General features: G+C 39.0%; 1 protein-coding gene and 1 long non-coding RNA gene across 2 annotated transcripts in view; one reads left to right on the top strand and one right to left on the bottom strand.

Annotated features, from left to right (window-relative positions):
- Positions 1-5,534, top strand: part of LOC122557921 — a 117,227-nt gene extending 111,693 nt beyond the window's left edge. The window contains exons 2-3 of the long non-coding RNA XR_006313979.1: positions 873-974; positions 5,261-5,534. This is a non-coding gene — a long non-coding RNA (uncharacterized LOC122557921). The remainder of the gene's footprint in view (positions 1-872; positions 975-5,260) is intronic.
- A 5,036-nt stretch (positions 5,535-10,570) lies between these two features.
- tkfc (triokinase/FMN cyclase) overlaps positions 10,571-25,622 on the bottom strand; it is a 76,486-nt gene continuing 61,434 nt past the window's right edge. Inside the window, exons 12-17 of the mRNA XM_043706132.1 lie at positions 22,840-22,977; positions 20,485-20,591; positions 17,939-18,042; positions 14,965-14,998; positions 12,726-12,815; positions 10,571-12,062 (exon numbers count right to left, since the gene is read on the bottom strand). Coding sequence (XP_043562067.1) covers positions 11,694-12,062; positions 12,726-12,815; positions 14,965-14,998; positions 17,939-18,042; positions 20,485-20,591; positions 22,840-22,977 — 842 coding nt within the window. The 3' untranslated portion in view covers positions 10,571-11,693. The remainder of the gene's footprint in view (positions 12,063-12,725; positions 12,816-14,964; positions 14,999-17,938; positions 18,043-20,484; positions 20,592-22,839; positions 22,978-25,622) is intronic.

The following is a 25,622-nucleotide window of genomic DNA, read 5'->3' as shown; positions in this document are numbered from 1 at the left end:
CTCCGATGTCCAGCGACACATGAATTCAAAAACAGCAAAGGCAGTAACTATGCAGGTTCTCTCTCTCTCTCTCTCTCTCTCCTGAACTGTCCTCACCACATGCTTCCTTTATCTGCTCTTCTCCCTTTTAAACTGCTGTTGTTTTGACTTTTTTTTTCCAAAGTTCCAAAACAATGCAACAGCATATAAAACAGTAATTGCTGTTCCTGGAATTCAAGGAAATCACCTCCAACACCTAAAATACCTCAAAAAAAGGAGCAGCTCTTACAGCCAGAATTTTTTCCCGTCCTCCATCTTGGATTACTTCTTAAAAAATAAATTAGGAGGACAAAGAGGTGCCATAAAATATCTTTGTCAATAGATTAAGGAAAACTCTGAGACATTTTATAAGTAACTTAAGAACAAGAGGACAGCCAGGGATAGACTGGGGCTTATTAAAGACCAAAGGTACAATCTGTGCCGGGAGAAAGAGGGTTTGGGTGAGGTCCTAAATGGATTCATCTTATCTATATTTACAAAGGAGAAAGACATTGTAGATTTATAGAATCCCACAGTGCAGATAGAGGCCATTCGACCCATCAAGTCTGCACCAACCCTCTCATTTTACTTCTCTATTTCTCCTTCAGCATCATTAGCAACCTCTTTGACTTTGGCTCCTGTACAATCTGTTCCAGTTGCTTCTCTGTCCCCTCTGACAACAGCATAAAGAACACAATTTTCCAGCTTTTTTCAGTTCTGAAGAAGAGTCATGTTTAGATTTAAAACTTTAACTCTGTTTTTCTCTCCTCAGATGCTTCTTCAGTACTTTCTTCAGTACTTTCTGTTTTTATTTCAGAACTCCAGCATCTAACCTGTTTTGTCTTTATTTGTAGATGATTTTACATTCAAGGAATACAGCGAGCAGTTTGAAAGTGAGTAACTTCCAAAACAATTCCCAGACTTTTATCTGCTTATGCAGCCACAGAATTTATAAGGTTAGTTCAGTTCAATTTCTTGTCAATGGTAACTCCCAGAATATTGATGTTGGTGGATTCAGTGATGTAATGTCTTTGTATATCAAGAGGCAATAATTGGATTCTGTCTAGTTGGAGATGGTTATATTTGCCACTTGTAATTCAGTGTTAACTTGCCTGAATCTAAGGAATTTCAGAAAGTTAACATCAGCTCATCTACTACCTCAATAGCATTCTAAGGCCCGAGTATGAAATCTCACTGGACCTGTCAACTTTCCCCCCCGACGTGGTCGACGATGTCCTCCACAGCATCTCTTCCACTTCCCGGTCCTCCGCCCTTGAGCCCCGCCCCTCCAACCGCCACCAGGACAGAACCCCACTGGTCCTCACCTACCACCTCACCAATCTCCATGTACAGTGCATCATCCGCCGTCATTTCCGCCACCTCCAAATGGACCCCACCACCAAGGATATATTTCCCTCCCCTCCCCTATCAGCATTCCGTAAAGACCAGCGGAGCGTTTCAGAGAACACCTCTGGGACACCCGGACCAACCAACCCAACCACCCTGTGGCTCAACACTTCAACTCCCCCTCCCATTCCACCAAAAAAATGCAGGTCTTCGGATTCCTCCATCGCCAGACCACAACAAAATGATGGTTGGAGGAAGAGCGCCTCATCTTCTGCCTAGGAACCCTCCAACCACAAGGCAGGAACGCGGGTTTCACCAGTTTCCTCATTTCCCCTCCCCCCACCTTGTCTCAGTCAAATCCATCGAATTCAGCACCGCCTTCCTAACCTGCAATCTTCTTCCTGACCTCTCCGCCCCCACCCCAGTCTGACCTATCACCCTCACCTTGACCTCTTTCCACCTATCACATTTCCGACGCCCCTCCCCCAAGTCCCTCTTCTCTACATTTTATCTTAGCCTGCTGGACAAACTTTCCTCATTCCTGAAGAAGGGCTTATGCCCGAAACGTCGATTCTCCTATTCCCTGGATGCTGCCTGACCTGCTGCGCTTTTCCAGCAACACATTTTCAGCTCTGTCAACTTGTAACCCTGCAGATCCATCAACTTGATTAGTGCTACATCCCTCACGATTGTAATCTCACTAAGTTCCTTTGTCCAGTTCCTGAACTGAAGTTATTACTGGAATTTGTTTTTGTAGCATCTTTTGTAAAGATAGAACAGAATATTTGTTCATTTAATTTGCCATTTTCTTGTTATCTACTATTTACTCTAAAATCAAACCCTGGAGAACCAGGGATTAACCATGCACTTAATCAAGTTCCATTTGCTCCAGATGTGTGTAATAACATCTCTGAATGGGATAATTAGAAAATAGGTTAAATCAGGAAGCCAGGATCTCCGTCCATGCTAACTATCCCAGATCAATCCCTTTCCAAGTGTTGATTAATCCTATTTCTCAGAATTTCTCCCAATAATTTCCATACCACTGACATCACACTAACTGGTTTGTAACTATCTGGCCTATCCCTCAGGATAGCATTTGGTCTTCCTTCTTTTTCTTTTTTAAATTCTTCATATCCCTTGCCAGGGTTCCCTGGACTTGCTGTCCTTCATAACTGTTGGAACTCATGCTTTCTGTTTTTAGAGTTCTAACTAGCTTCCTCACATACTCTAAATTATTCCTTCAGATTAAGCCTTTCGTGATGCTTTGCCGTTTTTTTTATATTCTGACCGATCATTTTTTGCACAGCCTTTCCCTTAAGTTTAACACTTACCCAATTCTGTTATATTCAATTCATGTGAGACAACACCATGATGGAATTGAGCTTTCCCCATCATATATTCCAGAAACCTTGCAAGTAAAATGCTTCTAATATTTCTGAAATGTTCAATGTTATTTTCTGACAAGCGGTCATGTACTTTTAATTTTTAAAAATATCTCAATTAACCCACAATGCATCATTTATTTGTTTTTTTGTCTGCAACCTAATCCAAAAATATAATCATCAATTTTCAAAGGCTGTGTTGCCCCGACAGTGTCCTTGAAAAAGTGCTTCTCTTCATCACTTTAGACAAAATTCTGTCTCAATATTGGAACCTCTGAGGTCAAGCGTGTCTAATCCAGATGAATCTGTTGTATACTTTTCAACAATTGACTGTGTAATCAAATAATTGATTTCCAAGAAAGAACAAGAACTAATGTTTTAAGTTTGATGTTTTTTGTTCCACAATCGAGAAATCATTGATATCCAATCCTGGCTCCATATTAGCATTGCTCCTTCAATTAACACATCAATCTTGTAAAATTGGGTGTTTCCTGAAATTTTCAGCTTTCAGTTTTTTCCCCTTCATTTCACCATCAGAGATTCAGTGCAATGGGACTTTTGGCTATTTGTCAGTTGCAATTATGATCTTTTTCTCAATCCTCATGTTCCAGGTCAGTAACATTATGAACATGTGAACTCAAACCATGTATCGTACTTCTGAGGCATCTTACACAGCTGGCTGATACCACTGGAAAAACATAGAAAGATAGAAAACATGAGCAGGAGTTAGCCATTTGGCCCTTCAGGTCTGCTCTGCCATTCAATATGGCCATGACTGATCATCCAACTCACTATCCTGTTTTGTTTTCTCTGTACCCTTTGATCCCTTTGGACTAAATTTAACTCTTTCTTGAAAACATTCAAGGTTTTGGCCTCAACTACTTTCTATGGCAGCCAATTCCACAGACTCAGCACTCTCTGCCTGCATAAATTTCTCTACATCTCATCCCTAAATAGTTGACAGTATATCCTAAGGTGTGACCCTTCATTCTGGACTCATCAGTCATCAGGAACATCCTTCCTTCATTTGTTGGCACGAGGACGGTTTACCCTGGGGTATCAGCAGAAATTGAAAAAGAGAATAAATACTTAGAACCCTTACAATTTCCATTTGTGATTCTGAACCATCAGCAAATGCTATTCCAATTTTACAACATTCCCACTGGACAGAATCTATGCAGATGCCAGTAAATACATTAGTTTTACAAAACCGTCCATTTCTCTACCATAATGCACCAATACCATCTGGGGCAGAAGGTCCCAGAATTGGTGTTGAGAGGCAGGCCCGCAATAGAACGGCTCCCTGCCCAATTATTCTTTGTTGGTCATCTAGACTTTGTAACTTTCTTGGCAAATTGTTCAGGAAATTTCAGGACTAAGATCCTAAATCAGGGTATCTTACTGAGTAAAGGCACTTCTTGAAGATGTGTGAATTGTGAATTTTCTTTTAATATAATCAGGGTTTTATATTTTTTGTTATTAAGAAATATTTTGGAATACAGCGGTGGGAAAGGGTTTGGGTTTACAGGCATTAAGTGGATCAGGTTGCTGCATGTCTCCTAGAATATGTACTTAGCGCTAGCAACAGGTGTTTTCGCATTGAACTTTTCTCTTATAAGGTCATGTATTTGCTCTGTCTTCCTTCCCTGGAGTGTGCAGCGGTAAGACGTCTTCCTTGAGTTTCTGCTCTGTTGCCATTCCATACAGCTGGCTAAAGTAGCACTTGTTCCCTCTGGGAATTATCATTAGAGTAATAGCTGCGCATGCAACCTCTAAAAAATGCAAACAGCTGATTCAGGCATACAGGATGAACTCAATGTTGTGGAAAGATCTTTCTGTCTCTCCTCAAGGCTGATTACCAAGATGTCAAAAACTGAAAGCAACTTTCAACTCATTTACATTTTGCAATTTGGGAAAAAGCAGCTGTTAGGGCGAGGGATGGGATCCTGCTTTGGGTATTGCAATTTGCTTGGCTGCAGATACAGTTTCATTACAAACTCAACAATAATTCATACCTCTCCTGATAAAATACAGATGTAGATTGGGAAGAAAAGGATTCTGTCTTTTGTAAGGATGTAGAGACTTTTGTTCAGCTAAATAGGTGAAGAATTGAGATGGATTGTTGAAAAGAGAGAAGTGGAGGGAGATGGTCATTCCAGTATTTTGTTTATTTTCTGCCAGATTCCAATTTCAGCATCCATACAAAAGGTTATATTACATGTCCTCTCTCTAAACAATAACGACAACTAGCTTGTATCTTGCATAGCTTCCCTTTACCATTGTTAACACCCCCACCATTAACTCAGAATGATCTGTTCTATACCTTAATAACAGAAGGGAGCTGTTCACACCTTCAGGAATTCTGCCCTTTCTGTTAGAGCCTCCCTAGACTTTGGTTCTTCATGCAATTGAATAGGACTTCACAGCAGAAGTGCCTTTTGTTTAAGTTCTGTATACATGACCAGCTGATGAAATTACAAATTAATATTTCATGTTTTTCATCTTTCAAGTGCTTACTACTCCTTACTAAGTGACCAGTGGCCTTCCTGAATTAGTGCAGCCTTTAATGAAGGTACAATCACAGAGCTGTTGGGAAAGAAGCTCCAGAAATTTGACTTAGTGACAGTGAAGGAACGGTAATATAGTTCCAAGTCAGGATGGCATGTGACATGGAGGAGAGCTTCAAGATAGTGGTGTTTCCATACATGCACATCCTTCTAGGTGGCAGACATCGTGGGTTTGGAAGGTGCTGTTGAAGAAGTTCATGGGAGTGATGATCATCAACAATCTGGCCTGGTCCACCAACATCAATGTTACGGTCAAGAAAGCACAACAACGCCTCTACTTCCTCAGGAGGCTCAGGAAATTCGGCATGGCCATAAAGACTCATCATTATTGATAGTTGTACCATAGAAAGCAGCCTTTCTGGATATATCACAGTGTGGTGTGGCAACTACTCCTTCAAAGACAACAAGAAACTGCAGAGTTGTGAACACAGTCCAGCCCACGTAAACCAGCCTTCTATTCATTGACACCGTCAAAACTTCCAGCTGCCTCAGGAAAGCAACCAACATAATCAAAGACCCCTCCCATCCTGGTTATACTTACTGTCTTCCACTCTGTTCCGCCGGGCAGAAGGTATAAAAGTTTGAATACACGTACAAATGGATTCATGAACAGCTTTCTCAACTCTGTTATCAAACTTTTGAATGAACCTCCCAAACGTTAATGTTGATTTCTCTCTGCAATGTCTCTGTGGCTGTAATACTCTGTTTTGCACTCTGATCTGCTACCCTGGATGCACTTTGTATGGTACAATCTGCCTGTATAGCATGCAAAACAACACTTTTCACTGTATCTCGGGAGATGTGACAATAATAAATCAAATGAAATCAAATTAAATTACTGACAGAGTTTGCTGTAATGCATTCATCCAGACAAGTGGATATTATTCCATCATACTCCTGCCTTGTAGATAGTGAGTCCCTCACTGCTGAATTTCTAGTCTCTAACCTACTTTGTAGTGGAATTTATCAGTTCAGTTTCTGATTTATGGAAACCCCTGGCATGTTGATTGCGGGGAATTCAGTGAGAGAATGCATTGAACAACAGGGGAATCAGATTCTTTGCTTTTGGGGAGTCATTGCGGACACTTGTGTGGAGTGAATGTTACTTGTCTTTGATCAGCCCTTTAGAATGTTCTCCAGGTCTCGTTAAAAATGGACACAGACTACTTCAGTAACTGAAAAATCTAAATGGTACTGAATGTTGTGCAATCATCAGTGAACATCCCCACTTCTGATCTTGTGGTGGAGGAAAGGTTGTTGATGAAGCTAATGAAGTTGCTTGGGCCGAGGATACATTCCTGAGAAACTCTTGGAGCTGAGATGACTGACTTTGAACAAGCATAACCATTTTCTTTTATGTGAGGTATGATTGCAGGAAGTGACAATCTTTTCCCTCTGATTCCCAGTGACTCAAATTTTGCTAGAGCTCCTTGATGTCACATACAGTCAGTGTGACTTTGACATAAGGGTAGTCATTCTTACCTCACCTCTTTGTCCATGTTTGGGCCAAAGTTGCAATGAGACCAGGAGCTATATGAGCCTGGCAGAACCAAAAGTGGGCATCAGTGTGTTGGCTACTGCTGAGCACTAGCCACTTGATAGCACAACCTTTTCCATAATCCTGCTAATGATGGAGTGCAGACTGTTAGTATTGTAATTATCCAGCATGATGTGACTGTTTTTTTAAAGCACAGGACTATACCTGGGAAACTTTCTATTATTGCCTGGGTAGTTGCCAGTATTGAAGCTATAGTGGAATAGCTTGGTTAGATTTAGAGCTAGGTTTACAGCTCAAGTCTTCAGTATTCTTGCCAGAATACTGTCAAGGCCCATATGCTTTCCAGTTTACAGTGCCTTCAGTTATTTCTCAATATCATGTAGAGTGAACTGAATTTGTCTGAAAACAGCTGTCCATGATGCTGGGACCTCTGGAGGAGGCTGAGATGGATCATCCAATACGCACTTCTAGCTGAAGATTGCCACAAATGCTTCTGCCTTATCTTTTGTACTTATGGACATAAATTCTTATCTACAAAGTAAAATTTATATAATTAGAAGAATTTTTAATGGAAAATTAAAGTATCTCTCAAAGGTATGATGTAAGTTCATAATATATTATTGTTTGAGAGCTTGGTTTTAAAGTGGAGCAATTATATACTATTTTAAATTGGAATTTGTATTTCTACATATTATGTGTTAAAAGGGGAAGGACATTGTTTTAGTATCACTTTTGCATTTCTAAGTCTTGGTGCCAAAATTCTCAAGTTTGTTTACATATTTATTTTTAATGAGGGTGGACAGCTGAGTAGAGCTGTGTATTAACAGTTCAATCAATATTTGTTTAGGTACTGCTTGAGGAAACCATAAAAAAACTATAAAATTTACATTGTAAAATTTACAAGAGAAAAAGTAAAAGCTATGATTTCAGTAATTTTGATTACAATTTAAAAATTGTAAAATTTACAAGAGAGAAAGTAAGAGCTGGATAAGTGATTTCAGCAATTAGGCAGGTCTTTTTCATCTCCAGACTCAACTATTCTGGCATCACATCTACCACCTCGACTCGTCCCACTTAAACCACATCCCACCCTACTCATTTATCCCCTCAGTTTTTTCTCAGCTGCATTGCCCAATACATCTCATTTAAAAATGATGTTCCTCGTCCCTTCAAAGTCTCAATGCTCCTTTTTCAGTAACCTTCTACGAGTCTAATGTCTTAACCTCCCCCCCCCCGCCGCCCATTCTCAATGCTTGAATTTTGAGCATGTTGCTCTCTTTGCCTTACCATACTGTCCTGTCTTTCATAAATAAGACCCCAAGAGTTAGCATTCCCTAGAATTGGGCAGCACGGTGGCACTGTGGTTAGCACTGCTGCCTCACATTGCCAGAGACTCGGACTCTATTCCCGCCTCAGGCGATTCTCTGTGTGGAGTTTGCACATTCTCCCTGTGTCCGTGTGGGTTTCCTCCCACAATTCAAACATGTGCAGGTTAGGTGAATTGGCCATGCTAAATTGCCTGCAGTGTTAGGTGCAGGGGGTAAATGTAGGGGAGAGGGTCTGGGTGAGTAGCACGTCGGTGTGGACTTGTTGGGCCGAAGTGCCTGTTTCCACACCGTAAATAATCTAATCTAATCCCTAAACTCAACTTCTCTTTAAAACCCACTTCTTTGATCAAGTGTTTAATTACGACTTCTAATGTCGCCTTTCATGTTTCAGGTTTTTGAATTCAAATTGCACCACTAGCTCTGGTGGAATTCAAACCTGGGTCTGTGGATTAATAGTCCAGTGATAACACCACAAAGCCATTGCTTCCCCAAAATGTGAGTGCATTATACGTGTGATGTTTTGGAGACTGTACAAAAGCTATTTTGTTTATTTCCAACATATAAAGGAGTGTTTGGGGATTAAAATATTTAAAATATTTGAATTTCTAATACAAACAGATAGTTCATACTATTTTATCTTCATTCCTTTTGTAATTTACTTTAGTTTTGTTGTGAAGCAAAATCTGCAACATTGCATGCTTATGTTTCAGAATTATAGTCTTTTTGCTAAAACTAAAAGTGTGATCTATAAAGCAAGTTTTCTGACTGGAATCTGACATCTACTGGGATCAGAATAGTCTGTATTACTAATATATTATTGTTTGGAATTTGGCTTCTAAGGTGAAGAAATGATTTATGGCTCTAATTGTATTTCTATACTGTGTATATCAAGAAGACAATATCAATGTTTAAGTTTCATTTTTTCAGTTCCCAGTGGTATCAGGTTATTCAGAGGTTTGTTAACATATATTTAAATAAGGTTTGAAAATTATTATGGTGAATAGTTCAATGCATGTGAAACAAAGTTCATAGAGAAAATAACTGGAATATTGCCCAGCAACAAGGTGTGACAGAGGGAATCAGAGACAGAACTAAATCCATTTAGAAAGACTGATTTCAGACAGATGTAGGCCATTCAGATTGATTAGCAATCCCCAAAGTCAGGGGCAGAAGTTAGAAGACATGAATGACTTAGACATTAGTAAGAAGCTCCAGGAACAATTAGAGCCATGCCAAATGAACTAGGAACTTTAAAGTAGAGACAGAGTGACCTTCAGAGTAAAGTGTTCAAGTTTCTTTTATTTCTGATATTTGTAATAAGACCATTTCTATATGGTGCCATTAATGTTCTTTCTAGTTTTGTTATAATAAACATGTATCTTTGATTGTTACAAGTTTATTGGCAGTCTCTTGTGAATATGATCAATAGCTGACCACCACAGTAAATAAATAGCAAAACTAAAACTTACAGTCTATCAACTCAGGTTTCAGTCTGGGGTTTGACTGGATCAGCAATACCATCAGCTGGGATCATAACAAATGTACATCCAGTGGTAAGTATCAGTGATGTAGTTACCAATTATGTAGCAATGGTTATAAGGTGCATAGCACGCAGTGCATGCATGATGGGTATTCAATTTGTATGTCTCTATTAGCAACTATCAGGTCCTAATACGGAGGTCCAACAACAAAGTAGAATCCCACCTTCTTGTCCCAGCTCCTTTGGTTAAGACCCTGCCACTACACAAGCATGCGCTGCGAGCACTCACAGATCCTGAAATTCTTGCACCTCCAGAACATAATCGGCCATTTTGGGGAAATGTTCTTGCCTCGCACTGGGGTGGGGTGAGATGGAAAATTTCCTAAAGCCATTCATTACAAATATTTTACTTCAAGTATCTTCCTTCAACATCTTACACAAGTAATGATCGGTATTAGTGTCCCAAATCAGTTGTAGCAGATATTAGAGTAGTAATTCAGCAACATTTCCCGATCGAAAACTGCTCTGATCAGAACGCTGGTCAGCACTTTACAAATGGGAGAATTTGTTTAAGTTTAAGACAGCAGGGTCATTTGGAGGGTTACACCTGTAAATTACTGCAGAGTGCTAACACAGCAAAGAGAATGTAACTTCTGACAGAGAAAGCTCTAATGAACTATTGTACAGGTATCAGCCTGCCCATGGATAAAGGCATTTCAAACAGGACATGAACTGAGGGAAGTAAAGTTTAGCAGGAAGAGTGGGTGTTTTTGTAAAGCTAGATTATGACGCTCAAAAATCTCAGCCTGTATGTAAGTTAGCTTCTATCTGATATTTTAACTATAAACTTTGAAGTATTGCAAAGAATTCATCAAGAAAGTATCTGAGGAAGCTCCCATTATGAACTAAATCAATGTAAATTAGAGATGCTTCAACCAAAAAAAAACTAGCAATCATTTAGATCTTTATTGAGTATGATTTTCACATTGCTGATAAGGAACTCACAGTTGATCATTGATTACAAAAGCTCTAAAGTCCCTTGCTCTAATAGGTATATTAATATTTGCTTGGACCTTCATCTGCTGCTCTCCATTTAGTCTTGCCTCCCACTATCTTTTGCATTAGTTATCTTAAAGTTACAATTTGGTAGCAGTTGTTTTGTGTGTAGATGTTTGAAATGGAAGTTACAGGTGATGAGAAGTTGCTCAGTGTTGGTGTGATTTATCCCTAATCAAATATATTGCAATCAAATATTCAAATGCTTAGAAAGAGTGACAGGAAATTGCATTTACAAAGTTATACCTCCATCTCTTTGGGGTTATCAACTTACAGTTTCAGAGAAGAATACTAGTTAATAACTGGTGAATAAGGGTATTGGTGGGTGCTGGATGTCTATTAGAGATCAGTGATAGTACAGGTTTAATTTGCACTTCAGATAGGACAGGTACAATATGTGCTACTATGAGATGAACAGTGAATAACATGACTGTGGTGCATAGCAATTGTCAGTCAGTGAAAGATGCACCCAGAGCATTGATCAGTTACATACTGATTATCAAAGAGTGCAGAGGCCAATGAGGATCAATAGGTGAAGATGCACAGTGAGTGCTTAAAGCTATGCAATGCCCAATAAACATCTGTGGGTACAGTTTGCAACCAAGGTACATTAGTGATATTGTACACATTGAATGCTGGATGCACAGTTGGCATGGTTCACTGTGAATAACCAAGTCTGGAGAGTGCACAGTAAAGACAAGTAGATTTAGACAGTGCCAGTGGTGGAATGTGCATAGTGAAGGTGAGCAAATACAGCACCTCTAGTGAGTATTGGTGAATATAAGATGTACAAATTAGCCATCAGGTGTGGGTGCAAACTAAACATTGATGAAATGCAGGGAAATAACCAATGAGTATTCACTGATGTAATGTAATTCTATCAACTAGGATATTTCAAGCATTTTTTTCAAGCACCTGCCACTCTAATGATAATAAAGGGTTACTGGAATTAAGGATCTTAAGTAAAAGCATATATATGCAACAAAGACAGATTTCCAAATGTTAAGAAGCTTCTCATTCTTGCTCTTCTGGAGCAGGATCTTCTGGAGCTGGCTCTTCTGGAGCTGGCTCTTCCGGAGCTGGCTCTTCCGGAGCTGGCTCTTCTGGAGCGGGCTCTTCCGGAGCAGGCTCTTCCGGAGCTGGCTCTTCCGCAGCAGGTTCTTCCGGAGCTGGCTCTTCTGGAGCGGGCTCTTCCGGAGCAGGCTCTTCCGGAGCTGGCTCTCCTGGAGCAGGCTGCTCTAGACCTGCCAAGGTGGCCTTCAAAATGGCAGAACAGGCAACAGCTCCTGCATCAGGTCGGGTGAGCTGAGCTGAGGAGATGTAACTTGCTCGTCCTGCCTTTGCTGCCATATCCTTGGTGGCTTCTGCACCTTCTTCAGCTTTCTGGAAACAGAGAGAGGAGGTGAAATTACAATATTCCTCAGTCTTACAAAATAGCCACAAACCACCATGGTCCTTGGATCCATATAACATCACAATCCATTCAGCACATGTTCATTTCAAAAATCACACCCTGCATTTATTTCTGATTCAACCATTTACATTCAATTACTATTAATTTTCAGGCAGACAGGTTCCTGAAGAAGGGCTTTTGCCCGAAACGTCGATTCTCCTGTTCCTTGGATGCTGCCTGACCTGCTGCGCTTTTCCATCAACACATTTTCAGCTCTGATCTCCAGCATCTGCAGCCCTCACTTTCTCTCAAACACTTATGAATATTAATCTAATGCTAAAGTGTATTAATGATATGAAAAACAAACAGCAACATCTATAACTTTCCAAAGCTTTTTTACTGGGTCACAGCTCCAATGATAGCAGTACTTGTCAGGTATTTGGTCTAAGTAATCAATTTTTCTTTTTTAACCTCAGGCAGTGAGTGTTTGTAGGGTGATCAAATATGAAGATATTAATACTCAGCCCAATTTCGCCCTCACATGTCACCCTTGTGTACCAGCTCCAGCAGCTATGCTGTACAGTGATCACAAGTTTCAGTTAACATTTGTTTCCCACATTCATGTATTGATCAGAACTCAGGCTGTTTCTTACCTGCACAGCGTTAGCCAGCACTTGCAGTTCATTGCCATCTTCATCTGTCAATTTACTTAACTCATCCGCAGCAGGACAAAGTGAGTCAAGCTAAGATAAAAGGCACAAAATAGTTGCATATTGTGATCCATTAAAAATCAATTCAATTATATTCAATTTACCCCAATCTGAGAGAAATATCCAGAAAAAATAAGCATTAATGAACAACAGTCCTAAAGCCCATGACTTTTCTATAATTTGGATCTTAATCATATTTTAGAGTACCTGCTTTAAATGAAGAATATACATACACTGGCATACATTTGACTCCTTTAGCTTAGGAAAACACAACAAAGCATTTTACAGGAACAATATCAGGCAAAAATTACATATGGCTAAAGGAGGGGAATTGGGATGGTGAATAGGTTTAAAGAGACTCTTAAAAGAAGACAGGTGGAGAGGTTTAGGAAAGGAATTCATTGCTGAGTCATGATAGAGCTCAGGAACAGGTTACAATTTGTGGGGTTAACAGATTGAAGCGTGGTGCACAAAAAACCAAAGTTGGATGAACGCAGTTCTTGGAGGGTTCTAGGATTATAGGTAGGAACAGTTTTAAAGATAAGGTAAAACAAGGTTGAGATTTTTAAAATCGAATTGTTTATTTTCCACTCCTACAATATGTCATTTGATGGAAAGATGCAAATTTCAGCCACTTCCTCATGTAGTAGTTTTTTTTGGTGGCCATTTAGTGAATAAGTCATAGTTTGTTCAGTTGTAATCACCATCATTTCTCATTGAATTTCTGCACTAAAGTGGCTGAAGAACTGTCTGAGAGAAGAGTTTGCAGGCACAAGAGGGAGATAATGGCCTAGTGATATTATCACTAGAATATTAATCCAAAGACCTAGGTAATGTTCTGCGTTCACCAGGTTCAAATTTTGCCATGGCAGCCTGAATTTCAATTCAATAAAACAAAAATCTAGGATTAAGAATCTAATAATGAATGTGAACCCATTGCCAATTGTTGGGAAAAACCTATCTGGTTCACTAATGCCTTTTTAGGAAGGAAATCTGCCAGACTTAATTGGTTTAGCCTATGTGTGACAACTGACCCACAGCAATATGGTTTGACTCTCAAATGCCCTCTGGGCCTGGCCAATAACGTCTTCATCTCATGATTGAATTTAAAAAAAGCAAGTGGCATAAAAAAGAAGCTTAATGTTGTGTGAATCAAAAAGACATCAACAGACAAAAACATGGTTCAAGGGTAAAGGTTCCTACCATCATCACATTTGCTGGCAACCAGAGTGAGTTTTAAAAATTAGTTTACAGAATGCGGATATTAGATTAGATTACATTACAGTATGGAAACAGGCCCTTCGGCCCAACAAGTCCACACCGACCCGCCGAAGCACAACCCACCCATACCCCTACATTTACCCCTTACCTAACACTATGGGCAATTTAGCATGGCCAATTCACCTGACCTGCACATCTTTGGACTATAGGAGGAAACCGGAGCACCTGGAAGAAACCCACGCAGACACGGGGAGAACGTGCAAACTCCACACAGTCAGTCGCCTGAGGCGGGAATTGAACCCGGGTCTCCGGCACTGTGTGGCAGCAGTGCTAACCACTGTGCCACCGTGCTGCCCATATTGCTAGCAAGTCCAGCAATTTTTGCCCATCCTTAATGCCCTTCAATATCGTAGCTTGCCAGGTTATTTCAGTGGACAGCTACTAGGCAATCACATTACTGTGGGTCTGGAGTCATATGTGGGATAAAGTAAGAATGGCAGATTTCCTTCCATGAACGAGATGGATTTTTATCGCAATCGTCACGTAATCACCATTAGCTTTGAATTCTAAATTTTATGGAATTCAAATTTCACCACCTGGGATTCAAATCTATTTCCCCAAACATTGGCCCAAGGCTCTCGATTGCCAGTCCACTGACATTACCATTGCATCACTGACTTCTCTTAATATAATGACAGAGTTAAGTATGTAAATATTGAGTTTTCTCAAATTCAGAATACAGCAAGGATCAAAATTATTACTAAAATGTTATCCTTTTGTTCTGTACAACTCAGTGCCGCCATAGCATATTGAACAGCCAGACTATGCAATTCAACATTATTTCAAGACCGATGTAAAAGCTACATGTTTGATTAAATATCCATTTAGCATCTGCAATATCAATCATTTTTGTAAACTTAGCGACAATTAAAACGGCTCAAGTTCAAGTGGCAGGACTCACCATGGTTCTGTCCCCTGGCTCTGCACCTCCATATCTGTACAACAACAAATAACTAAGTTAAACAACTTTTGGTAAACACTACAAGCCACATCACAGTTTGGAAACTTGAAAGGATAGAAATGTTTAAGTAAACCTTTAATATCGCTCACTGTAGGCTAGAATGATAATTTTGAGATCGGGTGGTGTTTGGACGTTTCAGTCATCAGCTGTTGGTGTGGGAATCGTTTATCTCTTTTCAGTATAATGAAGAATTGGCATTTGTCTGAGATTAAATTGTTGCAGTTGGTCTCTTTATTTTTACGTAAAGGCCCTGTGAACTTCATTTCATATCAAAAAGATCCAAAAGGCTTCTGGATTGAGTTTCTGATTTGGGTGCAATTGATAACTTTGGAGCAAATTTTAACGCTAGACTATTAATCCAGGGACCCAGGCAATGTTCTGGGTCATGACTTCAAATCCCACCATGGCAGATGCAGAAGTTGGAACTCAATGAAAATCTGGAATTAAAAATCTAATGATAACCAAGAAACCATTGCGAATTGGAAGGAAAAACCCATCTGGTTCACTAATGTCCTTTAGGGAAAGAAGCTGCTATCCTTATCTGGTCTGGCCTACATCTGACTCAAAACCACAGCAAAGTGACTCTTAACTGATCTCTGGATAATTAGGGATGGGCAATAAATGCTGGTTCAGCCAACAATGCCCACATCCCATGAATAAATATAAATTTTGAAGTAAATATTAAACTCAACCCTCAGTTTCCATTCAAATCAACTTACATGTTGCTTGTCAGAAAATCTGTCATGAATCAGCGCAATCAATGTTTTAAATGTAAATATTCCTTACACATTTACAAGTAATGCCTTAATAAAACTTTGATTAGTGATGTTGAAAATGTATCCAGTGTCACAAAAATTATGCTTTTAAAATCATAATACGAAGCCACCACTTGTCAACAACATGATTTCAAATTACTAAAATGACAATGAATATAAAAAATATGCTTTATGATATATTAAAAAACTATTCTCTAGTTGGGTGGTTATTTCCTTAGAATATTTTTTAAAAACTGGCATTCTAAAACTTTGAAGATGCGATGATGAGAGTCCTTTATTCCAAGAAATCCAGGTTACTTTTCGAAGCCTCCTGCAACTGAGCACTACAAGCACAAATGGGGATTACTAGGGTGGGGACAGCTCCATGGCTGTGACATGCTTCTCGTGCAAAGATTTTAAAACAAACACATTGGATCTTACAAAATCAAGTTGTGCTGAATGTAATTGGTGATTACCATAGAGCAGTTTTTAGTGGCAGATGTGGCAATCACAGGAGCACAATGCTCAAAAACACGATAATCAACCAGAAGTACCAGTCCATTCTTTTTCAATAGCAGAGAGATATGAAAAAGAAAGACAAAAGTGACATAAGAACGAAAGATACCTATTGTTCAACAGTCTCAGCAAGAGAAGCTGATGAAAATCACAAGAAACAAGAGTAAGCATAGGCCATTCAGTCCACAGTGCTTGCTCTACCATTCAATGAGATTGTAGCTGTTCTAATTGTGGACCATAACTCTAATTTCCTGCCTGTCTCCCAGAATCTTGAAAGGATAGAAATGTTTAACTTAAAAATTTTACATAGATAATTAATATTTTAGAACTTACAAACAAAATGTTTTAGCTTGATAGAATTAAGGAGCTCTTGTTGTTTATTTTACATAATTTACATAATTAAAAATGCAGGTGATATGTGATAGAAATTCAAGGATAAATCTTGAATCTTTTGTATAGCAAAAATTTGTTGAACTCAACATTTTTCAATGACCAGACTCCCATTTTCCATACTGGAGAAGAGTTCCAAAGTCAAATGACCAAATGAAAAAACAAATACTTCACCTCTGCCTTAAATGGGAGATCACTTACTTTTAAACTCTGTCCTCTAATTCTACATTCCCCTATGAGAGGAAACATTCTCTCAGTATCTATTATTTAAAGACCGCTCAGAATCTTTTATGTTTCAATAAGATAACTTCTCATTCTTTAAAAGTCCAATCTGCTCAATCTTTCCTTATAATTGAACATCTTCCTTCCAGGAATCAGCCTTGAGAACCTCCTCTGAACTGCTTCCAATGCAATTATGTCTCTCTTTAAATAAAGACACCAAAAGGGTACACAGTACCCAAAATATGGTTTCACCCATGCTCTGTTCAGTTGTACTGAGACTTCCCTAATTTTCTATGCCACCCCTTTGCAATAAAGGCCAACATTCTTTTTGCCTTCTTAATTGCTTGATGTAATGCTATAAATTAACTTTTAAAAGTGAATTCAACTTGCAGTTAATAGCTGAAACGAGATATAAGATTTCATATTTTAAGATTTATACGGTAATTGGTTACTAATTGGACATTATTAGCACTAATAAATATAAACTAAATCTACAGGCAGCTTATACTTTAAACTACAAAACATTTAGCACAATTGGAAACAAATTACATAATGGTGACTTTATAGTGACTATTACACAGACCATCATTTTTGTTGGAACAAGTCCAAACTAATTCTTAGCTACCAAGATTTTATTTTCCTTTCTCAGGCTGAGGACTTTTAATCTCAGTACTGCTTTGCACAATGGCATTTTTATACAGGTGAATTATGTAAAATAAACAACAAGAGCTTCTTGATTCTATCAAGCTAAAAGGTTTTGTTTGTAAGTTCTAAAATATTAATTATCTATGTAAAACTTTTAAGCTGTATTTACATGCCAATAGCAAAGACAAATAATTTGGACAAAGAGAGTGAGTGCAATTTATCTAAGTTAGCTTATAATACAAAGTTAGATGGAATGTGAGGAAGACAGAGAACTACGAAGAGATAGTTACTGGTAACTCTTCTTGCACTTGGATAACTATCCCTTATGCTATTTATATGCTTTGGATCCTTTTAAATCAACAACACATCAGTGTGCATGTACTGACCTCTTCAATGCTTCAATTCCGGTACTCATTGCCGCTGCCCAGGCAGTAGGATTGTTGTTATCTTTCAGACATTGTGCTGCTGCCGTCAAGGCAATACTGTACAGCTACAATGCAAAATAAATCAAAAATCAAGTGGTTGAAACAACTAAATCAATATTAGAGGACATCAAACTGGAAATTCTAAACCCAATCTCACACAGTGAAGCGGTATGACTCGCCAATTTAGGTGAAAGTAAGAGCAAAGTACATTTATTATTTATTTAACATTTTTAAACTTATCATCATAAACATCCTAAAGCACTTTGCAGGGCATTAAGATCAGATGACCAAATGATTGCTCAAAGTGGTAGGTTCACAGAAATGTGTTAAAGGAGGAAAGTGAGCAAGCAAGATGAAGAGATGTATTTTGGATAGTGCAGCTATTACGGACTGGCAATTGAAGGCCCAGCCAACAAAGGGAGAATGATTAAAATCAGGGATACTCCAGCAGCCTGAATTGGGGAAACCCAGGTAACTCTGAGAGTTGTGCAGCTAGAGGGAGTTACAAAGGAACCTCGATTATGCGAAAGATTATCCGAAGATGATTTCAAGGTCCCCGCAAAAACATTACATCAAACAGGTAAGTGTATTTGATTTACTTATATTGAAGAACATGTGAAAACATTGGCAAAACAAAGAAACACAAGCAGCATGAGCATCAGCGACTGGATATTTTTTTAGGGAAGGGTTGTTATACAGTATTTTACAGTATTCCCGTCACTTTACTGGACCATCCATGAGAAAAATGGCCAAGAATGTAAACACGCGCGCAAGGTGGTGTTTCTGCCTTTCTATCGTGAAACTGAGTTCCCGGAAACTGACAAATGCTCTTGTGATGGTAGAAGCTGTTCGGGACCTTGTTTACAGGTAATGCTGTCTTCACCACTCTTTGCCAAATGCTAACTATTGCTGTATTTTTAAAAAGTGTTCTCGTGTTATCAATGCTTTATTTTTGTTCATCATATGAAATCTGTGTCCAATTGCAGTCAATACATTAAAATTAAAGATTTAAACAAATTCTCCGGTAGAGCATAGCATTAGATCAACATGGCTTCCTTTGTTCAGGTAAAATTGATTATCTGAATAATCAATTATCTGAACAAAATATTGCGAACCAATCTCGTTCGGATAATCAAGATTCCTCTGTACAGAGGTTGGGAGGGACAAAGCCAAGGAAGAAAATTGTAAAATCCTAAGTTGCTTCATCAAGTGTCAATATCATTGAGCGAACACTGAGGTGTGAATTGCTTTTAAATAATCTGTTCAGGCATGTTCTGGCAAGTGTGGCAAATGGAATATAAACTTGAATTTTCTGGCTCAAGAGTAGGCACACTTTTGTTGTGGCAAGGAGTATAGGTGAACAATACCTGGTCTGAGTTCAGACAATAACAGCAGAGTTATGAGTGATTTAAGTTCAGGTTCACAGAAGATGAAACCACAGAATGAGGAAACCAGCTGGAAGTGCTCGGGATAGTGAAGTCTCAAGGTAACAAAGGAATGAATGAGAGTTTCAGCAGATGATGGGCTAAGACAGGGGCACAGTTTAGTGATATTGCTAACATAGGCATCAGGTTAGCAATGACACATATGAGGACAATAGTTCATTTCAGAGTCAAATGTGACACCAAGTTGCAAACAGACTGATTTAATATTAAACCGTTGCCTGGTAAAGGAATGGAGTCAGTAGCTAGAGAGTGGAGTTTGGAGGAGTAACTGAAAAAAAAGTTTCCATCTTCCTAATATTTAACCAAAGGAAATTCCTCCACAAGCAGTTCTGGATGTTGGATAAGAGTCTGATGACTTTGCTGTAGTGGAGAAGTTGAGAGAGGAGTGTTAAAATGAGTTTCTAAGATTATACGGAATAGGAGCAGGAGTAGGTTATTCGGCTATATCAAGCTGACGCATACATACACATGTGCGTACACCACATCTCCTAAGCTACGGATTCGCTTGCAGAGCAAAGATCTGTCTAAACTCAGCCTTTAATATATCTAATAACACTGCAAAGAAAGGAATTTCAAAGTCATGTGACATCATGACAGAGGTAATTTGAGAGGAAACGGGAAACCCTTCCCTCTTAAACTGTGTGGTCTATTTCTAGATTCTTGTGTGTTCAGCACATACCTTGCCAAGCCAATGCAGAATCTTAAATGTTTCAATAAGATTAACTCTCATTCATCTACACTGCCCCAATTGCTCCTCATTAGAGTTTCACTCCTCCCATAATCAAACAGTGAACATTCTCTTGAGAGACTAAAGCTGTACAAAATACTTTAGGTGTTTCACTAACGTCCTGTACAAATGTTGTAAAATTTCACGTGATGTTATACTTCATCCCTTTTTCAATAAATTCCGGCCAATTGTCAATGGCAACTCCTAGCACTTAGTTGATGACTGAGTGCAGACAGATGGGTCAGTAATGGCCAGGTTAGATTTTTCTAATACCAAGTGGTTTGCCAAGTTTGCTCTAAATGTTGGTTAGAAATAGAGTCATTATTTAGACTTACTGCTCCTGACGACCCTCCCATATGGTCACGCACTATTCGACCTAGACATAAAAGGAGCTGATGGCCATTGCCAGGAACTGTGTTAGATGTCAACAAGTTCCTAATAGCTGAGTGAAAAAGAAAGATTCTTAGAAATCAGGAAATTTTACAAACAAACTTCAACTCTTCAATGTGAAATGGATATACCCTACACCCTTTAATGATTAACCCATGATTATATATGCTTAGAGTCCTCAATTTAAGACTCAGACATAAAATTATTTTCACGGTAACACTGACATTTTCCATCTCTTTTCTTTACGTTTTCTGTTACTGATCCTATTTAAAACTGAGATTACATATCTGCCCTTTTGAGCATCCTTCCAATTTTTACCATTCCTTTTGGAGTTTAATGTTAAAAAGTGTGGTGAATTGAAGTCTGATTAGTGCATCATATTGCTCTAGGCTCGATAGATTTATAAATGATAAAATCAATTATTCAGAATCCCAAATGCAATCTTGTCTGCTCGAACTGCACATTGGAAACTCAATCTTGGATATGAGCAGGTGTAGGTCATTCAGTCTCTTGGGCTAGTTTCGCCATGGAATGAAATCTTGCTGATCTGTGGCCTAACTCCATATGCCTGCCTTTGGCCCATATCCCTGAATACTTTTGCTTAACAATAGAACAATCTATTTCAGATTTAAAACTAACAATGACTAGCACCAACTGCTATTAGTGGAAGAGAGTTCTAGACCTGTACAAACCTTCATATGTCAATTTTTTAATCCACAAGACATATGCTGATATCTCTGCAAGGAGCACAATTTCTTAAGTAATTTTCATGGTCCAACACATTGTATAGGAGAGACAGACAATTAAGTAACTGTGTGAGAAATTACAAATTGTTGCTTGGTTCATAAATCATAAATAAGATGCCTTGGAAGAAGTCATTGATACACTGATCAAACTTTTACAAAAAGCATTGATGACTCAATTGTTAAATTCACTGCTCAATATCCTGAAGCATAGATAAACAGGGAGAGTGCGAACTTTCGAATAAACAATGGATGTTTGGATGAAGTATTGGACAATACTCAATTCCTATTGAAGTCTATTTAAGAAAAGAGAAATAAAACTTTTCATAAAGAGCTGGATGAGTGAGAAAATGATGGGAATGCTTAAAAATTATATATAAGGTTATAGTTCTAAACATTTGTGAAAAGAAAGATATGAGTAGATTAAATACATTGTGTACAGTCCACAATACAGATTGTAAGAACTCTATGGATGGTTGTTCATTAGGTTGTTCATCACTATCACCTGATGAAGGAGCGTCACTCCAAAAGCTAGTGTGTGCTTCCAATTAAACCTGTTGGACTATAACCTGGTGTTGTGTGATTTTTAACTTTGCACACCTCAGTCCAACACCGGCATCTCCAAATCACGGATGGTTGGATATTGTGACAAAGCTGCTCCTTTAACAAGGTTGTGCAGTCCTTGGCCTTTCTTTTTCAGAGAGGTTGTAAATGACACAGACTCCCAAAAGTCTGGAGGTGAAGAGTTTTAGGGCCAAGTTGATAATAACTAATAGAGACTGCCTCAGGCAGAAGGCTTTCAAGGTTTAAAAAACACTTGTACAATGAAAGGGCTGTAGTCATTCCTCCCAGCTCAGCTTTTCTCTGGCTTGGTTCTTTTTAACAATAGTATGAAGATTTGGTTACTGGATCCAAAGAAGCAGGTCCAGGCTGGTATTGTCCCTCTCTCTTTCTCTCTCTGACATCTATCCTATAAGAACTTGTGTTTGATTTTACCTTTTGTGCCAAGAGGTGTTTATGGGGATTGTTGCAATTATTTGGGAACAGCATCATTAAGTTGGGATGATCTTTCGGGTTTTTGGAATGGTTAAGCTATTCAGTATTTTGTTTTTTGTTGTTTGTGTTTCATTCAGTAATATTGTAAATAAATTCTGTTTTGTTTAAAACTAAGTGGTTTGACCAGCTGATTCTCTCCTGAAATATGCACTTTACACCTGCTTAAAATAACTAGGAAAGTTAGGGTCTGGGCTACCTTCTTGAAATGTCGTGAGGCATCTGGCCACGTCCATAACAATATAAATGTAATTCCTCATTCTCATATCAATTTAATAGCATTGAGTGCTCTGCAGTGTTGATGTGAAATCAATTTAAATCACTCAAAGGGTGCTTTGTATCATTAAGAGAGGAACTGAATTAGTTTACCATACAAAAATGTTTCTGTATCTGTCAGAGCCATTAGTCAATGTACACACTGTTCATGTTCCAATCTCACATTCCTAGTACTGTGAAAATTTTAATCAATGTTTATTGTCAGAGTTACATTCTTTCAGAACTTACCATTGGCGGCCCTTGCATGCGTAACACCACAATCACCATCTCCTGCTTCTCTATCCAGTTCATTCAGTTCTTCTTCCATCTGAAGCAAAGTGTTGGAGATCTTATCTAAGACTAATTGTGCCTTTTGCACAAAAGGACCTGTGAAGCAGTTGAAATTACATGAAAGGCCTGGGTTTCAAATCTTGCTCATTGCAACTTTCTACCTGTACAACACTACAAAATTTTCGATACAATGCTCCAATTTCTTTTTTTGAACAAGAGTAAGGCTCATACCAGAGTGTAAAGGACAGTCAGTTTAGCCTTGCAGGAGAAAATCTTTCAGAAGTGAGAACATAAAACAAAATTAACTGTTTGAATAAATACCAATTAACTAGTGAAAGGCAGATTGGATTTGTTAAAGGCAAATTGTGTTTAACAAATGAGTTTTTACTGAAGTAATGGAGAACATCATTGAGGATAAAGTAGTTGATATGGTATACTCAGAGTCTATATACCCCATAGATACCCAAACACATTTACTAAAGTGCCACATAACACATTTGTGAGAAAATTTGAAGCAGGGTGGTAGCAAGGACATAAAGCTGTCTGAGTATCAGGCAGAGGTCAGCACTTATTTTTCAAATTGGAAGAAGGTGTACAATTTGCTTCCCAAATGATCATTTCCAGATCCATTGATTTCTTTTGGTGTGTAGATTTTGTTGTTCAGGGTACAATTTTAAAATCAAATCACCCAAAACCTGGAAGCTTTGTGAACTGTGTAAAGGATAGTGTTAGACTTCAAGAATACATAGGCAGGTTGGTAGAATGGATGAACATGCTGCAGTTGAAATTTAATGCTGAGAAGAGTAAGGAATGGCAATTCAAGATGCACTTCTAATGTCGATGCTGGAAAAGAGAGACCTGAGGTATACATGCACAAATCATTAAACCTGGCAGAGTCCATTATTTTTATTCTTTCATTGGACTTGAGTAACTCCGGCAAGGTTAGAAATGGTTGCTATTCCTTAATTAGCCCCAAGAAGATAGCTGTCAAAGTTGCTACATCCACACTGATTAGATTCGATTAGATTAGATTACTTACAGTGGGGAAACAGGCCCTTCGGCCCAACAAGTCCACACCGACCCGCCGAAGCGCAACCCACCCAGACCCATTCCCCCACATTTACCCCTTCACCTAACACTACGGGTAATTTACCATGGCCAATTCACCTAACCTGCACATTTTTGGATTGTGTGAGGAAACCGGAGCACCCGGAGGAAACCCACGCAGACACGGGGAGAATGTGCAAACTCCACACAGAGAGTCGCCTGAGGCGGGAATTGAACCCGGGTCTCTGGCGCTGTGAGGCTGCAGTGCTAACCACTGCGCCACCGTGCCGCCCACAAATTTGAAGCAGGGTGGTAGCAAGGACATAAAGCTGTCTGAATATAAGGCAGAGGTCAGCACTTACTTTTCAAATTGGAAGAAGGTGTACAATTTGCTTCACAAATGATCATTTCCAGATCCATTGATTTCTTTTGGTGTGTAGATAGGGACATCCAAGTCTTTGATCCATCAAGTAAGGGATGATCAATGTAACTCCAGGTCAGTTGGCACGTAACTTAAATGGGATGTTGGGTGTATTCCCCTGCAGCTTTCGCAACATCTTTGACTTTGTGGGGTTGTGGGTTTTGAAGCTATTGTTAAATGAGACTTGGTGAGTTGCTGCAATGCTTTCTTCAATGTGGTAAACTGCTGCTGCAGTACATTGGTGGAGGAGAACTAAATTTGTATAAGGTGAAGTAAATGGATCTTTGACTCATGGAAAATTAAACAATCTGATGAGTAAGTGGGAATGTGGAATTTAGCCAGGATCATGGTACAATGGAGAAAAGAAGCGAGTCAAACAGTCAGGGCAGGCAGGGACAAAGCAGAGAACAAGATAGGATTGTTAATTTAAACTGCATTTATTTCACTACAAGAGGCTTAACAGGGAAGGCAGATGAACTCAGGGCATGGTTAGGAACATGGGATAGCAATTACAGAAAAGTGGCTCAGCGATGGACAGGACTGGCAGCTTAATGTTCCAAGCTACAAATGCTACAGGAAGGACAGAAAGGGAGGCAAGAGAGGAGGGGGAGTGGCATACATCCAGGAAAGTTATTTGGGTGGAACTTAGAAATAAGAAAGGGATGATCACATTATTGAGATTTATTATAGACCCCCTAATAGTCAGGGGGAAATTGAAAAACAGATTTGTAAGGAGATCTGGGTTATCTGTAAGAATAATAGGGTGGTTATGGTAGGGGGACTTTAACTTTCCAAACATAGACTGGGACTGCCATAGTGTTAAGGGTTTAGATAGAGAGGAATTTTCTGATTCAGTATATAGATGTACCTACTAGAGAAGATGCAAAATTTGACTTACTCTTGGAAATAAGGCAGGGCAGGTGACTGAGGTGTCAGTGGGGGAGCACTTTGGGGGTCTTAATTCTATTACTTTTAAAATAGTGATGGAAAAGGATAGACCAGGACTAAAAGTTGAAGTTCTAAATTGGAGGAAGGCTAAGTTTGATGGTATTAGGCAAGAACTTTCAAAAGCAGATTGGGGGCAGATATTCACAGGTAAAGGGATGGCTGGAAAATGGGAAGTCTTCAGAAATGAGATAACAAGAGCCCAGAGGTAGTATATTTCCATTAGGATGAAAGGAAAGGCTGGCAGGTGTAGGGAATGCTGGACGATGAAAGAAATTGAGGGTTTGGTTAAGAAAAAGAAGGAAGCATATGTCAGGTATAGAGAAGA

Source organism: Chiloscyllium plagiosum, chromosome 16, assembly GCF_004010195.1.
Source record: "Chiloscyllium plagiosum isolate BGI_BamShark_2017 chromosome 16, ASM401019v2, whole genome shotgun sequence".
In the NCBI taxonomy this organism is placed as follows: domain Eukaryota; kingdom Metazoa; phylum Chordata; class Chondrichthyes; order Orectolobiformes; family Hemiscylliidae; genus Chiloscyllium; species Chiloscyllium plagiosum.
The sequence above is the reverse complement of the archived record's forward strand: the minus strand, read 5'-3'. Positions and strand labels throughout refer to the sequence as shown.